The 20,434-nt window shown below is 42.0% G+C and overlaps 2 protein-coding genes across 11 annotated transcripts in view; one reads left to right on the plus strand and one right to left on the minus strand.

The window, feature by feature from the left end:
- Positions 1-4,040, plus strand: part of ZMYND11 (zinc finger MYND-type containing 11) — a 105,467-nt gene extending 101,427 nt beyond the window's left edge. For all 5 annotated transcript variants that reach the window (XM_071428618.1, XM_071428622.1, XM_071428621.1 and 2 more), the window contains one exon: positions 1,594-4,040. In XM_071428618.1, the coding sequence (XP_071284719.1) occupies positions 1,594-1,716 (123 nt within the window). In that variant the 3' untranslated portion in view covers positions 1,717-4,040. The remainder of the gene's footprint in view (positions 1-1,593) is intronic.
- Positions 4,041-11,761: 7,721 nt separating this feature from the next.
- The window catches only part of DIP2C (disco interacting protein 2 homolog C), a 310,710-nt gene continuing 302,037 nt past the window's right edge, over positions 11,762-20,434 (minus strand). For all 6 annotated transcript variants that reach the window (XM_071428626.1, XM_071428625.1, XM_071428623.1 and 3 more), the window contains 2 exons: positions 19,626-19,749; positions 11,762-14,954 (listed from right to left, as the gene is read on the minus strand). In XM_071428626.1, the coding sequence (XP_071284727.1) occupies positions 14,702-14,954; positions 19,626-19,749 (377 nt within the window). In that variant the 3' untranslated portion in view covers positions 11,762-14,701. The remainder of the gene's footprint in view (positions 14,955-19,625; positions 19,750-20,434) is intronic.

Here is a 20,434-nt window from a genome sequence, read left to right on the forward strand (position 1 = left end):
CTGTGGGCAGCCAGCAACACGAAGAACCAGGAAAACAGCTCTCAAGAGGACACTTGTTTGCAGATATTTTTACAAATAAACTTCCCAGGAGCTAAATTATGAAAGGAAAATGGAGAGGTTCCCTTCTCACACAGCTAGGGCAGTCCTTTTATTGCTGATGTAAATAAATGGTTATCAGTTTAGCCAATGTAAATGTTGGCTTTCTTGGATCTCTCTTGCAGTAGTGTGGGTTGTTGTGGTTTTTCTTTTGAGGCAGTTGGGTTTGTTTCCTTTGTAATTCTCTGTTTTATTAGCAAAGCTGTAGCTAGACAGGACATAAAAATTAAATTGTGTGTTATTCTGTGGTTTGATAGCAGCCTGCACAGACTGTGTGATATCCCTCCCTCTGTTCCCCATCACACAGTAAGCTTTTCAGACTGGATTCCTAAAGATGCCTCCTGATTTTGAGCAGACCAAATTCAGAAAGACAAATCTGAGGTCATTAGAAGCTGACTCTCCGGGATGCAGAAGTAGAAATGGTACCTTAAGCAGCAATGCCACCTTACTTTATGGAGTTTTGTCAAAATGACAGCTCATGCTTTTGCAGCACTGCCTTAAGGGGCATAAACCTGCCTGGAGACAGGGCACTGTGTGGGTGCTGTCCCTCCCTGATGGCCACCCTTGGTGCTGACCAGCTTGTTGCCTTCCCTTTCTTGTTTCCCCAGAGGCCACAGGGTTATTTTCCAAGCAGCTCTTCCAGCTATCAGAAAGCTGGGGCTGTTCTCTGTGTTCCGAGGTAGAAATCATCTTTGCTGCAGCTTTCTCCAGAGCCAAATTATTCTGCATAAATCATAGGCTGTGCAACATCTTTCTTTCAGGAGTTTTGTGCAATGCTGGCAGGCAGGACAAAGGGCAAGAGCCCAGGTAGCCAACCTGTGTATGATGGGCCCTCTTGGGTTTATCTAAGATGTGGAGGAAAAACCACTTTTTTGATCTGCTCAGTAGCACTGATGGAGCACAAGGTTTTCCCTTCAGGAGGTGGCAGTGCTGGCTGCCAGTCAGCAAACCCTGGTGACAGCACATCCTTACAGGCTGACCCCAGATGGGCTATAACAAACCCATAATTCTTGTCTCCTGGGATGTTATTGTTGTGACTTTTGACATTTTCTAGACCTAAAGGATCTTCCCCAGCAACCTCTGGCCAAGTCAGGCTTATAAAGAAACCTCAATCACTGATTTTCAAGCCTGTGCAAAGCCTGTTGGTGCCAGCAGTGCCTCTTGGTTTATTGCAGCTTTTAAGACATAGATCAGGGTGCTATAACACAAATGTAGGGTAAAAGATGCTTCCTGCACTGTGTGCCTGAAAAATGTCACTCCACCATTCCAAGAGATGAGTTTTCTTACGTGAGAGATGATTTTTGGAAAAGCAATAATCCAGACTCTGGAAAATAGGAAAGCATTGTGTGGATTTGCTGAAGATGGCTTCTTCATGTGAAAAATGCCTGGATGCTCCCAAGCACAAATGAGAGGAGCATTGCTGTGCATGTGCTGGGGGAATGCTGGTGAGGAGGGATCCTGCCAGGGGGATAATCCCATCTCTTTTGTTCTCCCCAGTGCTACAACTGTGAAGAGGAGGCCATGTACCACTGCTGCTGGAACACCTCCTACTGCTCCATCAAGTGTCAGCAGGAGCACTGGCATGCCGAACACAAACGCACCTGCCGCAGGAAAAGATGAAAGGGCTCCTCCTCCCCTCGAGCACCACCCCAATGATTGCTATTCTCAGACAGAGCGGTTTTTGTTTCCAAAAAAAGAAAAACAAAAAAAAAAGCCAAAATTGTTTAGAATTTGCTTCCCATTTTGCACCAGCCTTTAAACACTTTCTTAGAAGAAATTTTGCACAGTTGTTTCAGTCTTCTGTTAAAAATCCTCCAAAATTTTGTTGGCAAAATGAATTGAACATCTGTCGGAGCAGGTTACTTCAAATAATTTTAAACTAGAGGATTTGTTGCATTTTCAGCAAATTTTAAGACATTTTTAGGTTTTACAGAGATTTTAATCTTTAAAAACAGCAGATCTAAAAACAAAAAAATGATGCAAGTTTAACAAAAGTTAAAAGTTTAACATGTTTAAAAAACATTTAAAAACTGGTTCTGAATGTAAGAAGTACAGAACTGTTTCAGAAAAACGAAGCATACTACCTTGATGTAACGTTTATTTCTTAACCTTGTTGAGCTGGTTTTGTTCAGCTTAATTTTACTGTTTAAAGGCATTATCTATTGGTTATACCAGTGGGTACATGATTGAATTTAGGGAACAGGGTTGACACAGCAGGTGCTAGTCCTGCATATTTTTTCTTAAATATTTCCCAACTGTGTTTTATTTTCATTATTTCTTTTCAATATATAACTTTTATAACAAAATATTAGCTTTGATCTTGTAGTTTAAAATCACAGGGAACTGGGGTAATCTTTTACTGAGCTGGATCTTAGAGAAAAATGAATATTTAAATTTTGAAGTTTGCACATTTCGTCTTTGTTCTAACATGAGTGCTTATAACAAGAATAAGAAAAAGCCAAAAAAAAAAAACGACAAACAGACAAACAAAAAACCCAACTACCTTTATTCATACTTGGAATTTTGAGGCATACAAATTACTTTGTTGCGCCCCCCTTCAGCCTCCCCAATTCAATGTCATTTGACCACCTCTGATCTGGTGTCACCTGGTCCATTGTAACTGATAAGAAAAGGAGAAAAAGCACTTAAGTTTCACAGAAGCCGTTATGTTTGTAGTAATGGGTCATTGCCTAATAATGAGCTCCATCACTGTACTCAGAATGAAGAATAATGCATGTTAATTTTCTTGTATTAAAGATGCCGTGATTTGTAAAAAGTCTGTATTTTGCGGAATGTCTGGATTAAGAAGCATTACCAATAGGAATGGATCGATAGTTGAAAAATGATTTTCTTTTTGTTTGTTTTATATATAGATATATGAATTGCATCCATGTTCAGAGACAATTTTTTAAATAGATGTAAAGCTTACTTAAATAGCTTTTCTTTTAAAGTGTCTCCACATTTTAGTTTCTTTCAAAGATTGGTCTTAGACTGAGTCATATGCCCATTAATCATCCAGCTATTTTTTGAGAAGTTAGAGGAATAATTTGTAAATATTTATTTAGATCTTTGATATTTATTGAAAGCAATTACATGATGGAACGATGGAAGCTGAAGAATCAGGAGGAAAGCCTTTTAAAAAGTTTTCTCTAGGATTTGTCAGGGTCATTGTAAAGACAAAAATATAACTAAGACTTCTGTGAACTACCACTGAAATTCTGACCTTTTTTACTTACAGTGGTGATATAAGTTAATTGACTAGATACTGCCAAATAAAGCCCAATATGTTGCAGAAATTAAGTGGCAAGTCGATTGGAAAAAATAGTAAGTAGATGGTAACTTGTATTACCACAGCTGCATTATTGCCTGATAAATGTGTAATTAACTTTTGTCGCCTCTGTGTTGTGACTGTAAAACACTTCACAACTAAAAATCAATCTTGTTCGATTACTTTACAAGTTCCAAAACTTCGATCCACCCCTATGAAAGCAAGTATTGTGGAAATATTTTTGGTGTAAAATCATTCCAGAATATGTAATATTTAACTGATAGCTGCATGAAAGTAAGATTCGTGTTACTTTGGCTTTTTTGTCTCTGTTGACACGGTTGCACATTTCCAAGTTACTACAGCGTGAAAACTGTGTGTTTTAAAGAAAAAAAAAAACAAAACAAAAAAAAAAAAGATTGTGGCCTGGTTTTGTATAAGTTTTAGGTAAAATTACAATTGATTGTTTTAGGAACCATGATTTAAAATTAATTTTTTCTGCAAATCATAAAGCTATATTAAAGTGTTGAGCTTAGCCACTATGCACATTGTAATTATTCATTGTGGCTGTCCAGTTTATGATGCATTCTGGCATTTTGTAAGCTGCTCTGACTAGCAATATATAGAGTCATTTAATGTGTTAACATTGGTTAATAAATGTATTTAAAAAAACCCCTCAGTGAATGTGTCTGTGTTGATTTTGGCGAGTTGTTCTCATGCCCTGGGGTGGGGAGGCATGAGGCTGCTGTTAGTGTTGTCCTCACCAAGGGAGGCTGCGGCTGCCCATGGGGAGCTGTGCCTGAGCTCCCAGGAGCCCTGGTCCTGACCCAGGGGAGCCAGCAGGGCCAGGGAAGGGTCTCAGCATTTACCATGGCTCTCAGCACTGACAGTGAATCCTTCCAGCCCAGGCAGGGCCAGTCACCACAAGTCCTGGTTTTAGAGCCAGCTCCTGCCCTGGCGGCAGCCAGGCTGGGCTCAGCCCCACTTTGCCCTCACCAGAGGCCATGCTCTGCCTCCCCCCGACCTGTCACAGCCCTGAGCCTCTGCCTGTGCTGGGATTTATCAGTGAATTCCCTCTGGAGGGACTGCATGAGCCCAGCATCCCCTGAGTGCAGCAGGGTTTCTCCTGCCAAGCCTGAGCAGCCAGAACCACTCCTGTGAAGCCACCTCTTGGTGCCACTGCGGTGTCTGAGGGAGCCGAGGGCCCATGGAGAATGTGCTGCAGCCACCCAAGAGAAAGGGCTGGAGGCAGAGGGGGTCATCCTGGAACTCCACCAGGAATCCAGTGTCACAGACATCTTTCAGGAAAAATTCTTTCCTTAGGATTTTTCTGCCTGAGAAGCTGAGAGGCCTCAGGAACAAAATGTAACCAATGGTTATCTGCTGCTGTGGGATGCAACAGGTGGAGCTGGGATTGGCCCATGTTGGTTGTTCCTAATTAATGGCCAATCACAGTCAGCTGACTTGGACTCTCAGTCAGACACAGGATTTTGTTATTCTTCTTCTTTTCCTTGCTAGCCTTCTGATGAAATCCTTTCTTCTATTCTTTTAGTGTAGTTTTAACATATCATTTACTTTTAATATGATATATATATAATAAAATAATAAATCAGCCTTCTGAAACATGGAGTCAAGATTCTCATCTCTTCCCTGCTCCTGGGACCCCTGTGAGCACCACCACAATTCAGGGCTGCAGAAGGGGCGCTCTGGGAGTTGGTTTCAGTGTGGCAATTCAGAATTTCCTTATGGAAATTTAAACCTGGCAAGACCTGCAAGTCCCAAGGGATCCCTCAAAGTCTCTTTTTTGTTTCACTATCCAAACAGTTCTGTTCTTGCATGAGCCATATTTAATTCTTTCATCTTGATGAAACTCAATTAAATGGCAATAGTGAGTAGTGAATAAGCTGGCAAAGCAGGATCAGGAATAAGCAGCCTGTCCCTTCAGCTCCCATCCCAGGGCATTTTCCCTTTCTGATGGCTGCAGTCACTCTTCAAGCTCAACACTGCTCACCAGCACTCCAATGGCAGAAATCCCCAGTGAAAATGCTCCTCCACTCCCCATGTGCATTTGCCAGTTCAGGTGACACCAGTGGGGCTAGGATAGGGATCAAACAGATCTTTGTATTATTTTTTAAACTCTGGCTATTCCTTTATTTTAATAGGGAGGAGCTGTGGTTTCTGCCTCCTGCTTCCTTTAGGTGGAGTGAGCTGCCCAGCTCATGGCTTGTTTGCCTTTCCCAATCTTAAATGACCAAGTATGTCAAATATGTTTGGGATTTGTTACTGGTACTTAGGGGCCCCCCTGTCAGTTTTAGCCTCCCTGAGTGTGAGCACATATGTGATCTGTGCACACGCTTCTCAAATGCTTTCACAAATGAAATTGAGGGGGGTATCTAAACCAGAGAGGCCCTTCTTGTGCTGTTTCATGTTAAGGAAATGCAATTGCAAATAGAAAGGTCCATCCATTTGTGAGACTACTATAATATTGTTGGGTTTAAGTGGTAGATGATTATAGGTAATGTTAAAGAAATAAAACTAACTCTCTTGGACCTTCCAAACCCCATATTTTACCCTAATAAAACCTATTTCCAGATGTCAAAAGCCTCAAAAGTATGATAGACTGAGTAATGTTCTTTGAAAAAGAAATGCTGGTTACTAGAGGTTCAAAATTGTAAAATCAGAAAGAGAATCAAGAGAAAATTAACTCTGAATTGTCCCTCCTGCTCCCCATGGCCGTGCTTGCCCCAGGACCTCTCCAGCCCCATGACTCTGGGGCAATGAATGAGGCACAGAAGGGAAGTTTTATCCCTTCAGGGATGGCAAACAGCAATGAAGAGGCTCAAATTAAGCACAGCATCCTACACAGCACACTTTGTAATAGTTTGTATGTGGAAGGGGACTGATAATTGGAGATTATTCAGAAGAAATGCCAAGAGAGCCAGAGCAGTGCATGCTAAAAGGCAGAGGGATGTGTTTGTTTACAAAGCCACCGGGCAGTTGCTGTAAACTCCCTGAGTGAAAACGAAGCTGGCGTGAAGCTTCAATGGAAATGGGATTTACCCTGGAGAGGGAGCTAAAAATAAACTCAGTTCTGCATCAGACACTGTGAATCTGCTTACACAAAATGCTTTACTAGTGCTTGGAAAAGGACTTCTGCAGAAGAAAACAATGTTTATTAATAAAGCCAGAGCACGTTCATTTTTAACTATTAACAGGAAAGGTGGCTTTTTCAAGTGGCCACTGTAGGTGGCTTTGGGGCCCCACTTGCTGCCACATTCTGGCTCTGCCTCTCTCCTGCTCTCACTCCCATGGGAGCTGTGGCAGCCAGCTCTGCACTGGGCCAGTTTTTGCCATGATCCCACCATGCCTGAGCACAGCAATGTGCTTTTGTCCCTGGTAACAGAGCCTTCAAGATGAAAAATGGCTTCATTAAAAAAGGAACTGGGTGCCTCACACAGCAACCCCTGAAGTCCCTGTCACCAGGAAAGAGGGCTTTGTCACTGTCCTCCTTGGGAGGTGTAGGAGCTGGGTCTGCTGTGACTGGGCAGGGAGCAGAATGAGGCCTCAAACCCCAGGGCACAGGCAGGGACACACTCTGCTGCTGGCCCTGCAGCTCAGCCCCTTGAGGAGCAGCAGCACTGGCTCCTTCCCAAAGGAGAGGCACAGCCAGAAACTCTGCCATGTGTGCCTTATGTGCTGGAGAGAGAATTGCTTTGGCTGCCACAACACTTGCCTGAGTGACAGAGCCTTTTCCTGTCTTTTCACAAGTCTGTGAAGACCACAAGGGCTGGGAAGCCTTTCAGTTTTTGCCCCAAAGAAATGCAGGATGTGCAGCTCACTCATGCAATTCAGTTTTCCCACTGACACTGGAGCCAGCAGCGTTTTAACCCTGGGCTCCCCAGTGCCAGTGGCTGGGAGGGGGTGCTGGATGCTGAGAGGAGCCCAGCACTGTCCAGCCCTTCCCAGTGCTGCTCCTGCTGCCTCTCTGACAAACTTGGGTGGGGGCAATGCTGCAGTGGCAAGGAAAGCCCCCAAGCCCTGGAGTTTCTGTCCCTCCAGTCAGGGGGTGGCACTGGGATTTCGGGGCCAGAAAGGGGAACAGGAGGCAGCTCACACAGCAGGGACTGGATCTGTCCTGAAATGCCACAGACACTGAGTTCAGGAGCTCTGAGCCACCTCAGGCTTCTCCTGATGCAGGAAGCTGCCTTGGAAAGCCATGGACAAAGTCACAGGGAGGGGCCCTTCAAGGAGAGAGCAGCAGGAGCTCAAGCCTAAAGGCCAGAGGGCTCCCAAGCTCCTCCTTAGCCTGGCACAGCCCAGACTGGCAGCCTCTGCCCCTGCTACTGCGCCCACTCCCTTTCTCTTCAGCCCAAGGCCGATGGAAGCACAGAATCTCTGTACAGAATCATCTGCAGAGACAGAACCTATTTAGGGGCTTCTCTTACCAGCTTGTTCAGAATTTGAATTTCTTTCTCCCAGTTGTGATCCTGCTCCAGACCTCCCTGGGCAGAGGGAGTGCTTCTACCTCTCCCAACTTCTGCTACTTCACCATTTGGTGAAGAAAAGCAGTGTCTGGAGTTGCCTGTCCCATTACAGACCCAATTATTATTCCTTCTGCGGCTCAGCATTTCCAAATCAAAATGGGACTTTGCCACATCCCAAAATGCCAGGCTGCATCCTGAGTTTGTGTCTGTCCTGCAGATGCACGGGCTCTGTCATGCTGGAGAAATAAATGGTGCTGGCAGTTGTAAGTAAAGGGCAACGACAGCACATGTGGCTCATGCAGGCATAGCAAGATGTGCTCACACCAGTTTGGTTTTAATGGAAGTTTTTGTTTAAGGTTTCATTTAAAACATGGGGTTTGTTAGAAAATTTTCACAACTGAGTGATCTCCAACAGTAACTTCATTATGGCTTAAAACAGTAGTTAAAAGCCTCTTGTACTGTAAAAAGGCTTTGCTCCAAGATGAAAAAACACTTCCCTCCACTGAAGGAAAAAAATAATTATAGCTGAGACCACACTTCTTCTTTCTCTTTGCTAACCAAAGAGCTGTGAGAGAAGAACTAAACATTCCCATTCAGTTTTTGTGGCCCTACACCCTGGAGTGGCAGGAGAGGCTGTGGGTTTCCATGGTGGATGCCCAATGTCTGCCCTGGCAGCCAGAGGCGTTTCCAGGCTCTGCAAGTCCATCCCTGCCCCTGCAGGAGCCAGCCAGGACTGAGCCATGCAGGGACCCTGCAAAGGGGGCAGCCCCACCCCAGCTCACAGCTACCTGTGGTTAGGAGAGAATCCAAAAAAAATCCTCCTGTGGATTTCAGGGAAGTATCCAAACCCAAATGTTAAAGAGAGGCATCCTAGGAATGCTAACGAGCACGTGTGTCTGCAATGGAAAGTTTCATTCCTTTGTACCTCCTCAGCCACTTATTTCCTTTGGGCAGTTGTTGGCTCAGATTCTTGTCTCCTGCTGCTCTGTGAATACTGCCCATGCCATACTCACCTTCTGCCCTGGCTTCATAGAAATGTTATTTTCTTCTTGCCTGCATCTGCTTTTCCTGCTGCTGTCTTCTCCCAGGGCTTCTGTTCTTCAGTCCTGCCACTAACCTGGTACAGACCTGGTTGTTTTTTAGTTTCCCAAACCACTGGGGTTGGGATAAGCTCTGTCCATGCCTTGCACATGTCTGTCCTCCTATCTCCACACACCTCCACTCCTGGGTCTTCCTGCGGAGCCCCTGGCTGAATTCAGCAGGGGTGGCTCATCCAAGCCTGCAGTCAGAACCTGGGGCTAAGGGCAGTGAGGTGTCCCAGCATCTGCAGCTTCCTGATTGAAATGCACTCCCCTAGGTGAGAAAATCAAAATGTAGGCCCCTAAGGTTCAGTGCCTGATGCCACAGGTTACATAGTCTCAGCTGCTTGTTCTTTGCTTCCACATGCACAATCTTCTTTTTGCTGGCCTCCCCTTCTACACCACTGTTCCTAAAACTGCCCTTCATTTATGGCTTCCCCCACTGGTGTCTTTATCCTGACAGCTCACTACAGCTCTTGCTGCCTTTCCTGGCATCTCCAAACCTCTCCCATGTGCTGCCAGCCACATTTGGAGGCCACTCCCCGTGGAGACTCCATCAGCTTTGTCCCCTCCTCCAGCCGCTGTCCACATGCCAAAGCACAAAATCACAACGGGATCAGCTTTGTGCTTTAGGATCCACAATTAACTGCTCATTGCTGTAGAATATTTTGCAGTAGTTAAAAAAAAAAAAATTATATGTGTTGTGGGATCCCTGGGAAAGTGACTTTTTTTTTGCCATGGGGATCATAGAGAAAACAACAGTGCCTTTGGAGAAATCTTGTTTGTGCAGAGCAGGAAGAAGTGAGGAGCACTGGCTTTGACTGGCATGATGCAGCTGGGTGAATCTGGGTGAATCTGAAATGCCAGGCAGCTCCCAGTGCCAGGGCAGTGCCAGAAGGGGCAGAGATGGCCTCATCCTGGTCTGCTGTGTAGGAAAGGGGGAGCAGCAGTTTCAGAGATGCTGATCTCAGCCAGGTGCAGCACAAACAAGGCAAAGCTTGAGAGGGTTTTTGTACCAGCTTTAAGGTGATACCCCTCAAAAGAGAACAAAAAATCATGAAAAGGAGAACCCTATCATGGTAAAGTGAGTGAGAGCTTTTGGGAAAGTGGGCTGCCAAATGGAGCACTCCAGGTGTAAAAAAATAACATACGTTCATCTTTAAGAAAAAAATTAACAATGTATTATTTTATATTTCATCCCCCCCCAAAATGGTTAATTTCTACTTTCACAGTGTAGAATCTGGTTGGTTTTTTTTTTTTCTTTTTCCTCATCAAATCTCAGTTTTAAAGCATAAACTTCTTCCAATTAAAAAAAAAAAAAACAACAAAAAATTCAAAATCAGGGCTGGGTCTTACCCTGGGGACAGAGGGGTCCATCTCCCTTGGGATGACTCTTGTAGGCTGCACCTCTCCCCCACTGCCCAGGCAGGAGCACAGCTGGATTTGCCTCCCCAGGGGTGCAGAGGGTTCAGTGGCCCAGCAGGGGATGTGAGCTCTGCTGGATGGAGCTCAAAACTCCCCCAAACTCAGCTTTGCTCACAAGGCGACTCCTGAGAATTTGCGGTTGATTTCTGTGCATGCCCCTCCCTCCCTCCCTCCCTGGATAATAACAGTGTATAAAGCAAATCTTTGTGTTGAAAACCAGAAAAGGAAAGCTCTATGGTCTTTTATCAGACTTTTTTCCAATTCTTACATTCTTAGTATCAATATGATCATGAAGAAATTATGCTGTTTTTATCATGCATGATTCTTCTAATCCTATGAATTTTTTTTTGTTACTGAGATTTCCCACCAGCTTTGCAAGTGTTATAGCCACCTTTTGCCAAAATAATTTTTAAAATGTGGAATTGAAGTATTTAACCTTTAAAAAACCTTAATTCCATTAACATAAAAATCAATCCCCTTTTTGCTCTAATGAAACAGTTTGTAAAACTGAATCAGGAATTGTTCTGCCATCCTCTTCCTTCCACCATCTCTAAATTGCTTTCTCCTTCCCACAAGTTTTGGATCTCCCTCTCTGCTCAGGGTAATTGTGGGTTCACAAAACTGCACCTACCTCCTGTGATAAGTAACCTGAAATCTGAGCCACCAGAGATGGGATTTTACACCCTGAATTTCTCAGACAGGACTCCAAAGACACGAGGACTGAGAATTTCACCCTTTGAAGTCACATTTGGAAAATGAGAGCTGTGGCCAAACCTCTTCTCTGGGAATGCTGCTACTCAGCAGCTGGGAGCCAGCTCTGAAATCAAGGTCTTTCTGGAAAAAGCCAATGGAAAGGGGCAGATCACATTTCCAAGATCACATTTCCATTGCCCAAGGCTCTGAACCGACAGGGAGGCTCTAGAGTGACCAAGCTGTAACCCATAAACTTCCACTGGCTGAAAGCTCCATCAGAGCTGTAGAACCTGGGTCAGGAACTTCCTTAGGTGCCTGACTGGCAGCATGTCAGTAGCAAGACCTTGCAACAAAAGTGATAAGTGACAAATTTGAGGAGTTTTACAGTACTAATGCTTGTTATTGCTTCTCACAAAATGTTACCAAGCTTACAATAATCTTTACACTTTCAGCAAAAATGTGAACAGTATATTTGAATATATTAAAAAGAATTAAAAAAACATTTCACAAAAAACATTTGTTGCCATATGAAAGTCTTTCAGCAATAAATGCCCACACCAGTATTTAAACATTGTTAAAAGTATAATGATTTGTACTAATAAATTATGCAACAAGAGAGGTAAACAAAATAAAATTACAGTATAGCTCTCCATGTTCCTCCACCGAGCATCCACAGCTCTTGGAAGCTCCATTTTAGATGACTAATTAAGAAACTGATATTTTCAGAGCAACAAAAATAAAAGCTTTTATTTGTTCATTTGAATATAAAACAGGCGTTATCACAGATGTACAAAGCGTACTGGTGGTTTAACATACAAGAAGGTTGCTGTCCTTTGCACATAAAAATTTTTGTTTGAATCTGTGATTGGCTGAGTTACATGAATTTCTCTAACCAGTCACCACACTCTATGAAATAACGCTGCTAACATTCAACTGATAAAAGGGACAGTCTTCCCTTGGGTAAAGTGTCAAGCAGGATTAAATATATATAATAAACAAGCACCATGAGGAATCTGCTCCTGTTTGATTAGTTTTGTGTTTAAATGTTCATTGTGTACCCTCTCTTTTTGTGCATGTGCATCGAGTTGATTACATGGTTTTGTCTGACTCCAAAAGCACAAGGTCACAAGACAAACATTTTATACATTCTCATGAATGGTTTATCTACAGTACAGTTTCTAATACAGAACAATCCTTCTTTATTGCTCAGTCTGATGGTGCTTAAATGTTTCCTTCCTTTTGCTTGCACAACAAAACCAGAAACTCAGTTTATCATTTCTCTTAACTCAGGATTTAACAACCACAGATGACAGGTTGCAGAAGAGAGCTGTTATTAACTGCGTTTCACAACTGCATTGCAGTTCTTTTATTCTCTACAAATGCAAAGTTGACTTCGTGAAGGTTAAAGTGATGCTTTGAACGACAGCGAGATTTGTTTTGCAGTACTGAGATCAGCGATAGCAGGACTTCACAAGTTAGTTCACACACTGCAATTATGTTTGTAATCAATCAACATCTTGTCTGAAACCTTACAACAACTTGCCATTAAGAACAGATTTTATTCTTTTTAGGGAGCAGAAAATGAATTTGACAAAGTATGGGATTGGTCTGCAGAGCAGGAATAGGGCTATTCACAGGACAGTGAGGGCGGAAAAGATGGCCTGAAAGAAAACGCGTCTGACGTGGCGAGATGCTCTGTACTGTACATGCAGACTAAAACGTCCCTACCTTTTAAAAAGATTTTTAACACCCAGCATTGAGACTCCCTTATACGTGATATAAACATGATAACATTTGCCCTGCAACAATCTTAGTCATGCATATCCGGTAATGAGAGCCAGCACATGAACGTCATTTGGGACAAATAAGAAAAGCATTCTTGGACTGCAGCTGGTAAATCCCACTCTCGATCACAAACAGGTCAATTCAGTTACAACCACATGAAGGAAGGGGAAGGGTTTAAAAAAGGGGGCGTGGGGGGCAGGGAAGACAACAGAACTGGGGAATCAAACCCCTCTTTTCTCCAAAGGTAGTAAAATGAAGGCAGCTGTGATGCATGTTTTCCTACTCTTCTCCCGTGATGGCCCCAGGCTGGAGACCACGGGACTCCTCGGCTCCTTAGCCAGGCAGATGGGTTCCTCTGATGGTTTAATGCTTTAGGGACTAGACATTAAACCATTCCTCTGATGGTTTAATGCTTTAGGGACTAGTTAGCAGATGCACGACCCGTGCCAAGGGTGGTAGTGACTGTTGGCTCCTCTCCGTTAAGGAATAAATTAAAGACCACCGGAACAATCGTTTCCTGTAAATGTAAACTGGAAGCGTTGGCCACCGAGCTACGTGTCCTAGCTGAGAGGCAAATTGATAACTCTGTGCAAAAAACCCCAAAACTTTTCCTTATAGCAGTAAAAACACCAACTAAAACAATGAAAAAAATTGTGCAACAAAGTTCTGCAGCTAGACAACAGTGCTATTCCTCAACCTGCCTTTTCTAAGTCTAACAAGTGTATGCACATGCCAGCACGAATATTTATTGTTGCCTCCATGGCAAAGAAAAGAAAATTATTGTAGTGCATTTTTAGTCTTAAATTCATTCACTGCCTTAAAGGCAGCAATAATTCCACTTGCTGGTATCTAGAGGATTCTTTTTGACAGGGATACTTAGCAATCCAGGATTGCTTTTTTTCTTTTTCCAAAAAATTTGTGAGTAACATTTGATTATCTACAGTGGGAGACACCATGCAAGTGACAAGTACTGCATTTTAAACTTTAAAATCTTTTGTCATTAGTGAATTTATATTTCATATATATATATTTGATGTGATACTATCCACTCAAGATAATACAACACTTTGTTTTTTATATTAGCAAACATTTCAAGAGTTTAATATTCTTGAATGTTTCTTCTCTTTTATACTTCTAAAGAGATCAAAATAAATTAAACGTTTTGTACATAATTACAGAAGAAGTAGTTAACTTATTTTATCTTTTTAGTTTAGTACAAAGATATTTGCAAGCTCATTGCCGAAATACACCTTATTTATAAATTTCTTCCATTCTAACGCTAACAGCAAAGGCTCTTTGGCCTTTGGGCTTTCAGCATCTCTGACAGAAAGCTGCAAGATTTCTAATTGAAAGGTGCTACTTTGGGTTTTCTCCTCGTACCACTACGTATTTTCCTAAGATGTGGGATCTAAAATGGCTTAAGTTAGTAATGGATCTGTATTCATCAGCCTTTTATGACATATTAAAACAAATGAAGGAAACAACTATTTGTATTAGTATGCAAATTGTTTTAAAAGAATCCATTTGGAGGGCAGAATAAAAAAAAAATCTACTTCAGCTTACTTAATGTAAAATACAAAGCCACATTTACTCAAAAAGCAGTATTGTCCAATAAGCAAAAAAAAAAAAAGTTTAAAATGGGCTTTTCCAACACACTGAAGGGCCTTACCCCATAGTCCTTCTTTTCTAAAATTTAGTGGTAAAAGAAAACATTTCACATTATATTTCCTGCCAATCGTGACTGCTTTGAAAAGTCGTAATAGAAACAGTTCCATTCTGATGAGTGTCAGTATCTTATCTGCACACTTTTTTAGTGGACACAAAAAAATTTTATACATCTATAGTAAAGTCTATGGAAGCTTTAAGGTACAAGACTACATGTTGTAGGCCACATAGATGGGATCTAGCTGGTCTGCCAAAAATCCATCTCGTAGGTGCATACGTTGTTTCTCTCCACGGGAGTTGATAGGAATTACACCAATGTCCACAACCACCACCACCCCTACAATCAGATAATGTTCCTCCAGGACCACGTTGGTGACCAAAGGAACAAGGTCCAAAGCTTCTTGCTCAGATCCATCCAGCTCAACTACAACGACCAACAAATTTGTCCAGGTAAACACCGCACTGGAACAAAAGAAAAAAGTCATATTAGTAATGGGTTTTTTTTCACCCATTTAATTTTTTATCCCTTTTCTTGCACCTTGGTTACCTTTTGTTGGAGCTCCTGGGGCTCTTTCCGTGTGCTCAGGAGAAATTATACACAGCAAGAGAGAACACACTGCAGGTGGGGCAGAAGAGCCCCATGAGCTCTCTCTTTAATATTGCTGCAGTTTTAAGCATAGGCTGAACTTTACAGAAACTTGCCTGTCGTGGAAGGAGGTAGTAAGAGAGCACATGGTTCCCTCTGAAGCCAGGGAAGTGCCACAGCTCTGCTGTGTTCATGGAGTGATGTGTGTGTGGAGGTGCCTCCTCTGGGGTTTTTTGAAGAGCAGCCCAAAAAACCCAAGGAGATTAACAGAGGAGGCAGCAAGAAGAGCAGCAGGAGCACAGTCTGAGCTGCAAGGTCAGTGGGATGGCTCCTGCAGTGAAGGGTGTGTGTGGAGCCCTGGGAAGGCACATGGCACAGTGCAGGCTGACAGGGTGCCCAGGGAGGGGGCATCCTCCCCATGCCTGCTCGGCAAACACGGCCACGCGCCTTCGGGACTGGGCTGGCTGCTGTCCAGGCAGGTCAGAGCTCAGCACAAAAAAGCTGCAATTCTTCTGGACCAATTAGTTTCACAGAAATAAGGCTGTGTCTCCATCTGTTTTATTTTGGCTGTTTTATTTCTGTTGGGTTTAAGGGGACAGGAGTTTTAACATTCCTGATTAACAGTTGAGATCGTCAAGGGAACACCATTATCTCCAGTATCTCCTCTTTGCTAGAAGAACTTACAAAGTTCTTTTGGTCTCAAAGTTTTGGTTAAGCCCTTGAGCCAAAGCAGGTAAATTTTGGGTTCTGTTACCTGGGAACATTTCTGGCTAAGGATAATGCATTTATTCTTCCAAATATGGGGGCTGGGAGGGTATCAAAGTCTGGTGTGTGCTTCCACCCAGAGTAGTTTTACAGCTTCCCTCCATCCTCCTCCTCCTCACATCTCCAGAGTCTCCAAAGACTCTTGCATCTCATGGGAGGTCAGCACAGCTGAGCCACAAAGAGTAATCTCATTCTTCCTTGCAGGTGTGTAAGATACTTATTCCTCTAGCTTATTCCACAGAATAAATAATAATATTCTACACATGTATGCCATGCATCAAGCCCTGTACTTTACTTGCCTTTACCTCATAAAATCAGGGATAACTTCCCAGAACTGTCTTGAGCATAAGCATCTGAAAGTCAGAATATATTATGTACATAAGCCATCTTCAAAAAGAGCTTCTTACCCTAAGGTCAATGCTTGATTGAGACAGAAGTGCACTGTTTTAGCCTCCTAAGACAGCTCTGAAAATCCATGTACTGTGGAAACATATCTTACTTTGCCCAAAAAATTAGCTATGAAAATGTTCTCTATGTTGATGCTTGACAGAATGGATTTTAGGAGAAAAGTTAAAAAAAAAAAAAAATTCAGATCCTGCCAAAATACTATTTGATTGAATTCTTATGTGCTTATTGATCTGGAAAACTAATGAGCAGCCAAAGCAAGGATGAGAAGGCCCCTTTTAACTTAGTACTGCTGTGAAATGAATTTTCATTTGTAATTATGTTTTCACAGACATTCTAGTAAGTTTTGATTGATGCTGAATATTAACAAAATGAAGTATCAATCTGCACAGGTGACCATCTCCAGAGAGGTCCTGGAATTTTTATTGATTGCTGTACAAACATCTAAATTAGTATTATATATATTTTAACAAAAAACCTGGAGAGGTTTCATTGAAGTGTGAGTTAGCATTTAAAACCATGCCTGGAAACTATTGCTTGGGAAAGCAATTAATAGCAAGATTCAGGAGCAGGTCCCTCAAACATGGTTTAGAATAAATTAGTTTGTCTGAGTTCAGGAAACTGATTCCCAAAACTTTCATGAAGCTTCTATTCAGTCCTAAAATCAGTGACACTCCCAAGAGGCTTCAATTTAATTTAAAACTCGTTTCATATGTCATGGTTCTAACTCACTGGTGATCACTGGAAGTAAAAGCAAATATTGCTCTTTATGTTCTTACTGGTTGAGATGAATTTACATTAGCCAGTGTGTCTCTCTTATGCATACATCAACTTTCTAGCCCTGATGAATAAAAAACTCAAACCAAAAAGCTAGGGACCAGGAAGGCTGACCTTTCCTTAAGAAATAATGGAGTCACAATAATCAAGTCACACCCAATAGATGCAAAACAGTCAAAGCACTGAGCTGGGAATGGCCCCTCCTGCTGCTTCCACATCACCAAATGCCACAGGAAAAACAAGGAAGTTGTCAAAACACCTCCAGGGAAAGAAGCTCCTAATTGTTTTCTTCTCCAAATACCTTGTGTAGCTTTGTGTATACAAACCACTTCTAAGCAAATTCCAGGAAGCTCTGTTCTGTTCCTCTTTTGAGACTTTGACATTTAAATGAGTCAACCATGTGCTTTAATTAAAACACATACATTAAAGCACATACCACATTTTGTGGTATTAGAAACACTTTCAAAATGCACAGTGTGTGTTTACATCACAATAAAACCAGACTGTGCCACTCTTCCACTTGTTATGCCTTAAGACACAGGAGGTCCAGAATCAGAGGCTGTTGATTTTGTGCTAAAATTTCTTCAAAGACAAGAATCATTTTAAATGACCTTTCAGATCTGATCCTCAGTGACAGAAGCTGCCCAGCAGGATCACATGTCAGTCAGCACATCCCTGAGTCCCTCAGTGGTGTCCAGTGTTACAGAATGAGCTGCATTTCTCTGAGGGTGTTTTACAGTCTATCAGCTGGACACACCCAGCACCTTCTGTGTGCAACAGGAATTGGTGCAGTTAAATCCTTGCTGGGGCATTGTAACTCAAACAAGAAAAGAGGCTCGTGCCCCTGTCCACAGAAAGGGATATACAAATTATAAATCATTTAAAAAAAGAGCTAGCTGGCCATTATTTTGTCAAGAGGTGTTTCACAAAGACAAAAGAAGGATGTCTAAGAGAAGCTGAAAAAGTTATGTGAGAGAAGTCAAGGACAATCAGGATGAGGACTGTAAATGAAAATTCCATGATGGTTATTTGGCAGAACATTGGTTAGGAAAAGGCTGGGAACTGTGAGCAAACCAAATGTTGTCACTCTGAATAACTGTGTGTCCCTTTTCTGCAGGGATCACATCTGAGACACATCTAATTCATTAACAATCTCTCTTTTGAGAGAAAAACAAGCCTGAAATACTGGCCTTAAATACTGGCCTTTGGGCAAAGGGTAGCAACATTAGAGAGTGTTTTCTGAATTCTCACTCCTGTGCCTTGTACACAATCACCCAGCTACTGGGAAGAGTTAAGGTACTGAGAATAACCTGTGTGTACTTCCTGCAGAAATTCGGTGGTGTTTTTCTTTGGTTGTTCCAGCTTACCCCCAACCCTTTCCTAGCTGCCACTTTTTCACTCAGGATTTCCATGGTTGTGGCACAAAAAGGATCCTCAAAGGGCTCTCAGCAATCTTGAAGGCAGGTACATAATTTAAGCATTTTTTGGTACTGAAACCCTGCAATTTCTGCAGTGTGATATGGCTGCTTTATTCACTGCCTGTGAGCTCATAATTTGAGAGAACACCACCCTCTGACAAACAGACACTGCTGAGCACAGCAATTTATCAATCTATGGCCATCTTATAATAGAGCAGTCCTTAAACAGCTTGCTCTGAAACCTTTCCATCCACTGCTGGTACTGATCTGACACATTTTCAAGGGGAACTTCCTGACATTCATAAAGTCTTCACACTGTTCTATATGAAGGCACAGAACCCAGTTCCCTGTGTAATGCCTGTCTGGCACAAGACCCTTCCAGCAGTGATGATGCTCAAGGGAGGAGGCAATAAGGCAAAACCTCAGTTACAGTCAGTCAAGCAACTAATTGTATTCATTTTAACTGATATTTAAGAAAAAAGCAAAGTCTTTTACTAAAGACCAGTTCAGCTGCTGTGCTTCATTCATTATTAAACTTCCTGCTCCAGGCCACACCTCTGCAACCAGGATTGAGAAGAAAAATGCACTAAATTGCTCTGGCTATTGCAACAGATTCATTTTGGCTGAAAGGTGAATAGCTGAGCTGTGGTTATAGCAAAACAAAACAACTACCTGACCGAGTCTTCTGATGCAAGAATAATGAAAAGCAATTTGTGCTCATGCCAGACTCAAGAAATGATTTCCTGCTGTGTACATCTGAGGATGATACATTGATTAAGACAACATTATTATTAACTCATTGATTTACTGCTTCAATTTCCATTGTGACCTTGATTTGATCACTGCCTGATTTATTAATAACCAATTGAAAAATAACAGTGTGTTCACTAATAAAATTTATTAGTATGTTCATTTGTTTGAAATGTTTGCTTGCTTACTCCTTAAAAAAAGAAAAAAAAGAAAAAAGAAACATATTGAATGAACTTATCTAAAATCAGTCCTTTCTGATTAAATCTGTTTGTGAAAAGTTTCATCCTAAGGACACATTTGCAGCCGGGTTATAAATCCTGAGACCATCCCAACAGGCCATTTCCTGGATCAATTGCAATATCCAAGGAAAAAGCCCAGACATTACAGATATTTGAGCTTTTTCTAAGGGCCCTGGTGTTCTATAACCCTTACCATTCAGTGATGCTCTTGTGTGCTCTGATGACGGAGGTTTCGATGTCGATCGGGTGGTACCTCATCCCTCGCAGCTCCATGGCTTCATCCAATGCACCCACCACATAAAGTGCATCATGGCGCTCTGGAGGAAAGGGATAAAACAAAAAAAAGAGAAAGATTCTATTCTTCAGTACATTAAATTATAGAATATTCACATTAAGAATTAAGTGAAAAAAGTACAACGTAAGTTATCCTCGAATTTCTGAAACCCCGAAGTGATTTCTGAACTAATGAGTATTTTCCATTACTGAAGTGGAATGCAGAGCAAAAAACAGAAGAAAGGAAGGCAAAAATACTATTCCCACTTGAAAAGGACAAAGGCAGAAATCTTTATCCAAAGACAGAGGCAGAATTCCTGATTTTCTCCCAGGTGGATGCAGAACACATCCTTTTTGTTTAAGGCACTCTGAATAGACAATAGGTTCCTTGTTTCTCTCTGTTTTTTCAAAGAGAAAGAATAGATTTGATCCTGACAGTGTGGCTGATGTTCTTCCAATTGCTTTGAGATGGTCACTACAAGAGCTTTTAATCTATTACAAAGGTGTTTATCAATAAACTAAAAACATGCTCTAGCTAGATAGCAAATTGCTTATTCACGTAATTTAGGCATAACACTTTTATAGCCCATATTTTTTACCTGCTGAAGAAATAAATGAGGCTGAAATTACACTTTTTAAAAGATACTCAGCTGAAAATAAACAATTACATGCTAGTCATGAAAAAAAAATTGCTAACAGACCTAAAAGCAGATAACTGCTTTTAAAAAG

This window comes from Agelaius tricolor, unplaced genomic scaffold (assembly GCF_023055355.1).
Source record: "Agelaius tricolor isolate 1412-34295 unplaced genomic scaffold, bAgeTri1.0.p SCAF_6, whole genome shotgun sequence".
Lineage (NCBI taxonomy): Eukaryota > Metazoa > Chordata > Aves > Passeriformes > Icteridae > Agelaius > Agelaius tricolor.